The 10,207-nt window shown below is 60.3% G+C and overlaps 1 protein-coding gene across 1 annotated transcript in view; it reads right to left on the bottom strand.

Moving 5' to 3' along the window:
* ABTB2 (ankyrin repeat and BTB domain containing 2) overlaps positions 1–10,207 on the bottom strand; it is a gene marked incomplete at its 5' end in the record, with an annotated part of 102,625 nt that overhangs the window by 36,418 nt on the left and 56,000 nt on the right. Inside the window, 1 exon segment of the mRNA XM_006162102.2 lies at positions 1,766–1,912. Coding sequence (XP_006162164.2) covers positions 1,766–1,912 — 147 coding nt within the window.

Genomic DNA, 10,207 nt, shown 5'->3' with positions numbered 1-10,207 from the left:
GGCGGCCGGCGTGCCGGGCGTGCGGCACCTGTCCTGCGGCCGTCGTGAGAAAACGCTGCAGGGACGCGCCTTCCCTCTGTCCCGGGGTGGCTGGACCAGCACGTGGGCCAGGTCCAGGCATGGTCTGGGAGCCACACAGCAAATAGACAGGGCTTGTTTCCCTGTGCACACGCCTGGGCACATGTACGTGCAGACATGTGGGGGAGTGCACACACATGCAGACACGCCTGTGGGGGAACGCACATGCACACATGCGCACACACTGGGGATTCCGCAGAGGGAAGAGACGGCCTGCCCTGACGAGGCGGACCCTCCAGCCGCGGAGAGGGTAAGCTCTTTACACGGAAATCTCTAATCAGCGTCAAGGTGCTCAGTGCTTTGGACAGGACTGAAGCCTTTACGGGCAGATGTGGGTGAGAGCGGGAGCCCACTTCCCTGGGAACTCAGGGACAAAGTCTCATCAGGCACCACTGGGGAGGGCCACCGGCTTGTGTGTCTGGGAGAAAACGTCACTAGCAGGGGAGGGGCCGGTGCAAAGGCCCTGGGGTGGGAGGTGCTGGGCGGGAGCCGCCAATCCAAGTGGGGATGATGGAGCTGTTCACGCTTACATCTTGGGGTTCAGGAGGGTCTCGGTTTTATTGATGAACTGGGAGCCTCCCTGAGCGCTCCGAGGAGTAAATGAGACCCGTGACTCGGCACTCGGCCCGGGCTCTTGCACTCAGCAAATGCTCGTCTAACACTCGAGAACAAGATAGAGCCGTGCTCTCCGGAGGGGGGAGGGCTGTGTCCTCACTGTCGGGTTGTATGTGGCACTAGAACAGCCCCCTGTCCAAGAGACATGTGCTGGGAGTGAGGACCAGGCCACCTCCACAGCCCACGTCCTCGGGCCCCTCTGGTGGGACCCAGGCAGAGTGTGCCGCCCTGGCTGCCGTGACACCCAGGTGAAGTCCTGCCTGCCTCGTCCTGTTATAATCTGGTCTGCGGCCTCGAACTGTGCCGTGGCCGTGGTGCAGAGGAGAGTGGCGGGAGGAGAGCCCGCCGCCCAACATCAGGGCTAGGAACCCGAAGGGGCCCCTGCTGGCTCGGCCCCGGGCCCTGAGGGGCCAGCGTGTTGGTGCTTGCTCTGACAAGCGGGGTCACCGGGGGCAGGAGGGCCTGCTGTCCCCTGATAACGCTTCCCGCAGCCGCTGCGAGGTGGTCCCGACTCGCCAGGGGCTTCCCAACGTGTTCCATGAGCCCGAGACCTGGGAGCCGCCCCGGCCCCCTCAGCCAGCGGCACCCGCATCTAGCTTCCTGTGTCTGAACCCGGCGCTCAGTGCTCCCTGCTGGGCCAGCTGTGAGCAGTGGGGGTGCTCCATCCTGGGCTGCCCCAGACCCCTCATTGCCACCCTGTGGGCATGGGCACCTAGCTAGGTCCTTGCACCCTCTCCCTCACGTGGGCTCACCAGGAGACAGGAGGGGGAGTGAGAAAGCGGCTCCGGGGTTGAACTGCAGTGGGCCACGTGGGAGTCCAGAGCCTCCACCACCGCGCCACCCGCCGGCCCCTCAGCTGGGCTTTCTGAAGACACTAGCGGCCTGGACGAGGCGCACCAGGTCGCGTGCGGCCCGGAATGCTCACGCTGTTGACGCCTGCTCGCAAGCACCGGCCTGGAATGATCCAGCACTCAGAGAAGCTGAGGAGCGTGAAGGAGGCAGCGGAAGACTCGGGAAGGCCAGCTCCCGCCTGCGCCCCTCAGACCCTGCCCACCGCGGCCGCCACGCTTACTCAGCTCTGAGATGCTGCCCACACACGTGGCCAGGAGGGACTGCTCGAGCGTCCGCAGCTCCATCTGTGCGTAGGCGTCGGCCCGCTCGTCCCGGCCCAGGGACCCGCCGTCGTAGGGACTGAAGTGCGCGGGGAGGGAGAGGACACCTGTGGGAGACAGACAGGTCATGCGTGGGGGCACTGCGGCCCGGTGTGTCCCTCAGCTGCTGGGCCCAGAGCTGCCCAGCTGGCCATGTCGGATCAGCTGCCTTAACCTCCATGCCGCCAGTCGGCCTCTTTCCTTCCTTTACAAACAAACAAGCAGGACCAGCAGTTGGCATAATGGCTGTCACGGGACTCCCATGTAGCCGACCGCGGTCCGAATCCCAGACCCGGTGGCTTAAACTCATACCGGGCACGTGTGTTGTGTGTGCCCAAGATCCCAGGCACTCAGACCTAGGGGCGAGCCCTGGAGAAGCAGTGAGCGGCATGGCACAGCGCGGTGGGGAGGCCAGAGGACTGGCCGGGCCACCGAGCATCCTCCCGTGGGAGAGCTCTGTGTTACTCAGGCCACACTTTAAGGGATTCTGGGTGGCCTCTTTCCAGAGTACTGGGGGACACACCTGTCCTTGGGTGACCTGGGAGCTGGGAGCCTGGAGCTGGCCCTCCATGAAGACAACCCGCCAGGGCCACAGAACCCGCCAGGGCCACAGAACCCGCCACAGGCCGCTTGACCTCCAGCGGGGTGGACTCGGAGCCACGCCATCACGAGCTGCATTTATAAAGGCAGTGCGGTCAGAATTCTCACGTGCGCACACACACACACACACACACACACACGCACAGATGCACACACAGACACACATGTGCGCACACACACATGCACAGCAAAGCTGAAGAGCCCAAGGGCACAGCGGAGCAAAGGCAGGCCAGGTCAGCACCCTCGCGCTAAAACGCCAGCCTCTGGCCCGACCCCGCAGCCATCGGAGGAAGCCGGTTCTGTCTGAGGGCCCGGCAGCACACGGCGGGTCCCCGGGCTTGCCAAACGTGCACAGTGGATGGGACTTTCCGGCCAGCGGGACCGTCATGGTGAGGGGCCTGGAAGGGTGCAGGAGTGAGACGGGGGTGATGGGACGTCTCTCCGGGGCCAAGGAAGACAGGTGCAATTTCAACGTCAACTTTACGGCATAAAATGACGTGTCCGAATTTTCTTTCTTTTAAGACAGTCTTGCGGCTGTGCTCTCCCTGCCTCTGCCCTCCCGGGACTCCAGGCCTGGCTCTTTCACAGGAGACCTTCCTGCTAGCCCAGGCCGGCCTGGAGTGCAACCTTCCTGCCTCAGCCTCCCAAGTCACTGGGGTTGAAGCCAGGCACTGCAGCACCAGCCCTGGGACAACTGGATCGAATCCGGACCTCCCGTGTGACCGGCTGGCGGAGTTCAGATCTCAGAGCTGTGTCACCAGTGTCCCTGAAGCTGAATTTCTAGAAAGGAAAAGAAGCGCTCACACTGTGACCCAGGTACCCACGCAGAGCCTGGAACGGGGTCGGCTGATGTACAAGGTGGGGGCTTCTGCCCGGGAGAACGTTAGACGCCGGTTCCTGCATTCTAACTTGTGCTTTTAACGACACCATCAGCTACTGTCATTACGAGCCCGTAGAGAAAACAGGCGATTGGAAAATCTGTCGTTTTATAGAAATTCTACTTTAAAAAAATGGCTCAGGGAAGGAAATGAAGGTGCTCAGTGGGACCCGCTCTAGCTGGGGCGAGGCTCTCTCCAGTTGCTTACCCTGAGAACAGCTCTGCTGTGAGCCAGACGCCTCATCTGGCCCCAGGTGGGGCGATTCAGGGGCCTTGTCACCTGCTGGACGTTCTGAGACACCTGCTGATTCTCAGCCCAGTCGCATCCCTGCTGCCCTGGGCCAGCCTGGCCTGACCGCTGTGGGAGGGCCAGCGGAAGGGCGGATAGCCCTGCCCGCCTTCCCTCTGAAGTTGTGCTGAAAAGCTGCAGGTCCCTCAGCAGCTCAGCTGAGGTAGGGGCGAGGAGCAGGGCTGGGCTCACTCAGTCTCTCCTTGCTTCACTACAGCCTTCCACTCTGCACTGCCCTGGCCCTCACTGCAGCCCTCCACTCTGCCCTGCCCTGCCCTGCCCCTCACTGCAGCTCTCCACTCTGTCCTGCCCTGCCCTGCCCCTTACTGCAGCCCTTCACTCCGAAATTTGTTTCTTTATGTTACCTGTTTTTCCCTCCTTCGCTTCACCCTTATCTAGTCACGAGGTTTTGGAAGTCCTGTCCCGTCCCTGCCCTGCCCTGCCCTGCCCTGCCCTGCCCTCATAGGACCAGGCTCCCCTCCATGGTGCTCCTTCTGCTGGCAGCCTAAACCGCTCAGGAACCCTCGCCCCTGCCTTGTGGCTCCGGCCCTGGCCTCAGTCTCCTTCTGGAACCCCTGACTAACAGCAGGTCTGGGTCACTCCAGGAAAAGTGCTCGGGACCTGGCAGAGGACTAGCCGTCAGCACTCGGGCCTAGGGCAGAAAGCCAAGGTGCCAGTCTCGTCTAACCTCGAAGAGTTTCAGGAGGTTGTTTCTCCACCCAGGGTTTTCTAAAAGGCACACAAAGATCCCCACAAAACAACAACAGAATGTGCCACTATACACGGTAGAATGGGCTGGAAGGGACTGTGGCAAGGCCCAGCCCCTGGGGGCTCACTCAGGACCGGTGTCCTCCACATTCGGGCCCCTGAATCCCCACACCTGCTGGGACCCACTCAGGAGAACAGGTTTTTTTGAGTGGGGAGGCTGTGGATTAGAAATAAACACTTCAAGGAATGCCCACTTGCCTCCTACCCTGTGCTTGGCCCCATGTTGGGTGCCACTTTGCTGAGACCCACTCGGCAGAATGCGCTTTTCCTCAGAGGGAGGCTGTGGATTAGAAATAAACATAAAAATAAACACTCAAAGACGCAGACATACAGTGAAGTCAGGGTCTCGTGGACTTCCCTAACAAAAAGCTGTGACCCAAACCGGCCTCGGGTTTATTCTTTTAAAGGGGGAAGAAGAAGTGGGATATAAAGCCAGTTGTTTAATGTAAATCGTCTGAAGATGCGGGCTGGTGCCATGTAGCTTCTCTGATCTTTTTGGGGCAAGATTTGTTAAACACACGTGGCTTCCTTTAACATGACACTGCTCTGTGGGTATCAACAACAGGCAGTTAGCATTTTCGTATGCAAACATTTTCACTGCTTTGCAAATGAAGCTTAGGGAAACTGCATTTCTGTATGTCTAAAGGTCACCTTGTTTGCTCAGATGAGCTGGTCTCCACACACACCCCTACATGGCCACCTGGTGCACAATCTCAGGGTTTACTCCCCCACCAGGGCTCATGGCAGCTCCCCTTGCCAGGAAGTCCTCTTTCAAGTCTATCTTCTGGCTGCTTCCATGGGACGTGTTCACACCCCATAAGCCCAGCCCAACCACACGTGGGTTCTCCCTCTGTCCCAGGATGCTCAGAAGTCACGGTGCTGGCCTCTCCCAGCCTAGCGGGAGACTAGGCCTTCCTGCCAAGTGTAGGGGGTGAGTGTACGTTCCAGCAGCTGGTTCCAGAGGGCATGCCCTTCCTTCTAGATACCAGACCCGAGGCTTCCCCTGTCACCCATCCTCTCTTTCCACCATCAGAGTCTGTCCTGACTACAACACAGCAGTTGTGGCCTCTGAGCCTCGCACCTGTCTGTAAAGTGGGACCAGCACCAGCTGCCAGTGGCAGTGAGCTCTGGGACTACACGTGACTCCTCCAGTCGGCTCCTGACCACACTGGGGGAGGGCTTACCGCTCCCGACCCGTACCCGGGGAGAGGGTTTACTGCTCTGACCCGCACCTGGGGGACGGCTTACCACTCCCGATCCGCACCCGGGGAAAGAGCTTACCGCTCCAGACCCGCACCTGGGGGATGGCTTACCGCTCTGACCTGCACCCGGGGGACGGCTTACCACTCTGTTCTGCCCCTGCCATGGCTCTCAGACCCAGGGCAGGAGTAATCTCCGATGCTGATCATCTGGGTCACATTCCTGGTTTGAAGGGCAGAACGACTTCTCGTCGCCCCTGCCTCTTCCTGCTGTCTCTGTGACGTGCACAGCCAGAGGACGGGCTGGTTCCAGTGACCCTGAGCCACCTGTACGCAGAGAGCTGTTTCGCTTCCGGCCTCTCGCAACCGGGAGCCTCTGCTATTAAAGCAGCCCAAGGTACTGGCCTGGCTTTGGACGGCTCTATGAGTTCAAGGTCAAAGGTATCGTGCCGTCTCTGACCGCCTAGCTAATGAGGGGGCTGTCGGGGGACAGTCGTGAGAGAACAGCAGCCTGCCCCACACTGGCTGCTCTGGCATGGACGATAGGGCAGAGGGAGCGGGACGGGCTTGCCAGCCTGCCCCACGCCGCCCCCCAGCCCTGGTCCTGGACCAAAAGATGGCTTAGAGAGCGAGTGCTGGAGGCACCTCCAGGCTCTCCCGTCACGGCTGCTGTCGCGGAGGTGCACAGCAGCTCTGATACCACGTGAGGCCTGCAGACTGCCTGCCCGGCGGGCCCTGGCTCTCCTGCCCTTCCCCTAAAAAGTAGGAAGGGGACCAGCAGAGGGCATAACCTGAACTCCCACGTAACCAGGTGTGTGTGTGTGCACACGTGTGTGCCCAAGATCCCAGGAGGAGAAGGGATTGTGGTGTGGCCATCTCCTCTGGGGGGTGATTTCTTGCTTTTTGTCTCTCTGTCTCTGTCTCCCTGGTGAGCGCACATGCTCTATAGCAAAAATCTCTTTTAAAAATGCTAGAAGGGGAGTGAGCACATGAGGGGGACGAGGTGTCCAAGCACTTGAGCCCTGAGTCCTGGGACATTGTCTGCAACGACAAGTTTCAGAAGAAGCGACTTCGTATTTGCTGTTTTTTGTTTGAGATAGGACACATGCACTTGCTAGGGACAGACAGAGAGAGAGAGAGAGGGAGGGAGAAAGAGGGAGGGAGAGGGAGGGAAGGTGAGAAAACATCCCTGGGGAGATGGCACTCCCTTCTCCATTCTCCTCCCAGGATGTTACATGGACGTATGTACACTGGGTATGTTTTTCCACCTGCCAGGTCCAGGACTCAAACCAAGCAGCCAGCCACGTGGAATCCAGCTGCCTTAACCACCACTTCACCCACCGGCCGGCTCCTCTCCCTCTGTCTCTAGGAATCTGCTGTTTGGACATGTCATAGAAACAGAATCACACACATGGCCTATTGGGTCGGGCGTCTTACGTTCACCTGGTTGTGCTGTGGACCCCTGGCTTTCCCTGCATGTCCTGTGTGGGGGACACTACCTGACGGAGGCCCCACTGCGGGTCTGTCTGACCGGCTTGATGGAGGCCCCACTGCGGGTCTGTCTGATGGGCCCAAGGGAGGCTCCCATGCAGGTCTGTCTGACCAGTGAGCACCAAGCAGTTTCCACGCTGGGCCATCATGAAGGTGCTGCCACAAGGTGGTCACGGTTGGTGTCGGCAGTGACGAGTCACGTGACAGATGCATGGACATGCCGCTCTGCCCCTGTCTTTCTCGCCAAAACCCGTAGCCCCGACCTAATCATGAGAAAAACTTGAGACCAGCCCACGTGGAAGGCTCTTCTGCAAGGTCCCTGGTTGGCATTCCTCTGAGCTGCAAGCTCGCCAGGCACAAGTCTGAAAAACCATCCCAGTCCGGAAGACCCTGAGGACACGTGACAACGAGGTGTAACATGGGGTCCTGGGACAAGACAAGACGCTCGTCCACCCAGAAGGCACAGACCATGGGCGTGCCAGCGAGGTGCGTCAGCCAAGTGCGGATGGCACTTCACCGGGGCGGCACACATGCAGTGTGGCGAATATAAGAGGTGTGGGGGAAGCGAGGGGCCGCAGTGGTACGGTGGTTAGGGTGTTCGAGTCCTGCACCCGGTGGCTTGCCTCACTTCCGTCTCTCCATCTCTGGGGAGCACATGTGCCCTTCGGCAAGTTCAAAGTCATAATAATAAATGAAATTAAAGAGGGGAAATTAGGTGTGGTAATTGGGACTGCAACTTGCCTGCAAATCTAGAACCGGTGTAAAATCGAGTTTATTAAACATTGGCAAATCCTACAAGGGAGATATGTCCCGCAGCAGCCTCCCGCCACTCTAAGTCCTGGCTGGTCGCTGCCCCTCGAAGCCCGGCCACCACTGTGACCTGCAGTCTTCTCTCACAGAGCACTAGGGACAGCTCCCCGCACATGCCACTCACATGTCCACTCGCATACTCCGCTCACTCACGGGCCTGCCATTTACACACCCACCACTTACACGCCCGCTCATTCGTGAACCATGTCGTGAACCCTTGGGCCCGGCCCCGCACTAGGCCCACTGCGCTGGGGCTGCAAGGGAGCCCCGCCCAGGGCTTGGCCCTGCCCTGTGGTGGTGGGACGCAGCTGGCATCTGCCGACTGAGTGTGCATCCATGCCCACTGCTGGTGCTCGGAGACTGGAGGTCCTTCACGCTGACACGCTTAGGGCACCCGGGTTTGGGGTGCTGGGATCCCACCCCGTTTTTTTTTATTATGAAGGGAAATATGGTATTTAAGAACCAGAGAGGGATAGAGAGCGAGGAGGACCTCCTGTACGCTGCCCCCGGCACATCGTGACGCGTGCTGAGTGACCACGGTGCGTTGCCCCTGCGTGTGTGGGGGACTCACACACTTACGCTCTACAAGCAGGGCTGCGACCACCTCCTTCACCTCGCTGAAGTCACGTTTGTGGCATGTTTCGGGTTGGGACGTTGGTGGTGTGGCCTTGCCAGGGCTGCGCCCCATGGCCACTGCCCCCCGATTTACACTGTGTCCACAGCATGGCCCCCCAGGGCTGCAGACGCTGCCCGTCCAGGCTACCTGTGGCAGAGGGGAAGTCACGGCCCCTCCTCTGGGGCTCAGTGCAGGACTCTCCCCTCCTGTCTCCTCCCCTGCGGGTGTGGCAGAGGCACGGCCTCTCCCTGAGTCACCGGATGCCTTCTGAGTGACATGGCCCTGAGAGGAGCCCGGTCTGCATCTGCCACACCTCACGCGACCAGCCTGGGGCAGGCTCAACGCTGAGGAAGGGACAGGTTCTTGCCGCCCGGCCCTCCTAGGCGAAGGCTGGGACCGAAACAGCAGGCCGCCTTGCACGCCCGGGGCTCGCGGGGTCCTGGCTGCTTTCACTGATAACGACTCTCGCTGCTCACGCCCGGGTGTGGCCAGGCTGGTCCTGCCTCACAGGAGAGAGCGCCACCCTGGAGCCTCAGAGTCCTGGCGTGGGAACGCGGGCTGTGCCAGCCTGGGCTCCACCTCGCACGAGCTTTGGCAAACCTGCAGCCACCAGGCAGTGCTGGGCGCAGGGGAGAGGCAGTGCCTCACTCTGCCTAATAAGAGGCTGGGTCCAGGGTAACTCGGTCTGCCCCTACCAGCCCAGAGAGGGAACCCTGAACGGAGGGCGCCCCCCCCAGTCCGAGCCCGACTGCCGTGGGCCCCCCTGCTTGCCCTGTGCACCCCTGAAATGCAGGCTCCCGTGGCAAGGGTCACCGAGCAGTCAGGCCTGCAGCAGGTGAGGACAAGCCCCGGGAGCGAGGAAGGCCGCTGGCCACGTGACCCGGGTCTGCGCAGAGCCTCGCCCTCTAGCCCTCAGTCTCTCCCTCTGTAATGGGGATGCGGCGTCTTCTCTGGCAGTCATGCCGTCAGGTACCGCACAAACCAGGCGCAGCAGGGCAGGAGCTCAGCAGTGCTGGCCACTGAAACCAGAGGACGCTACCCGGTGGCCCTCCTGGGCGCTGCACCCTGAAGTTGGGTCAGCCTGCGCTCAGCCACCAGGCTGTGGGCCGGCCCTGACTCCATTCCTATGCCACATTTGTAGAAAGCAAGACAGCTGCTACCCGAGGAAGAATGAGCAGCAGACATGGGGCCAGAGAGGTGGCATGGTGGTTAAGGCGCTGAATCCCACACAGCCAACCTTGCAGTTCTAGTCCCATTCCCGGCGACTTGAGAACCATGCTGGGCACGTGTGAGCACAGCCCAAAAGTGCCGGGAGGACAATGGAGAAGGGACAGCAGCATGGCCTTTCTCCTGGAGGGTGGTTTCTCACTCTCCCTCTTTCTCTCTCTCCAGCAAACGCATGCACCCTGTAGCAAAAATCTAAAGAAATATTTTTAGTAAAAGGAAAGGCTTTTAAAAGCAAGCTATGGGGAACCAGCAGTTAGCGTAATGGCTATGTCGCTGGACTCCCACGTAGTCGACCGCGGTTCGCGTCCCGGACCTGGTGGCTTAAAACTCACGCCAGGCGCGTGTGCGTGCGTGCCCAAGATCCCGAGAGGAGAATGGAGGAGAAGGGATTGCGGCGTGGACATCCCCCCTGGGGGGTGATTTCTCACTTTCTGTCTCTCTCTGTCTGGCGAGCGCACGCGCCCTATAGCGAAAACCTCTCCCAAA

Source organism: Tupaia chinensis, unplaced genomic scaffold (genome assembly GCF_000334495.1).
Source record: "Tupaia chinensis unplaced genomic scaffold, TupChi_1.0 Scaffold139733_1, whole genome shotgun sequence".
Taxonomy (NCBI): Eukaryota; Metazoa; Chordata; class Mammalia; order Scandentia; family Tupaiidae; genus Tupaia; species Tupaia belangeri.
The sequence above is the reverse complement of the archived record's forward strand: the minus strand, read 5'-3'. Positions and strand labels throughout refer to the sequence as shown.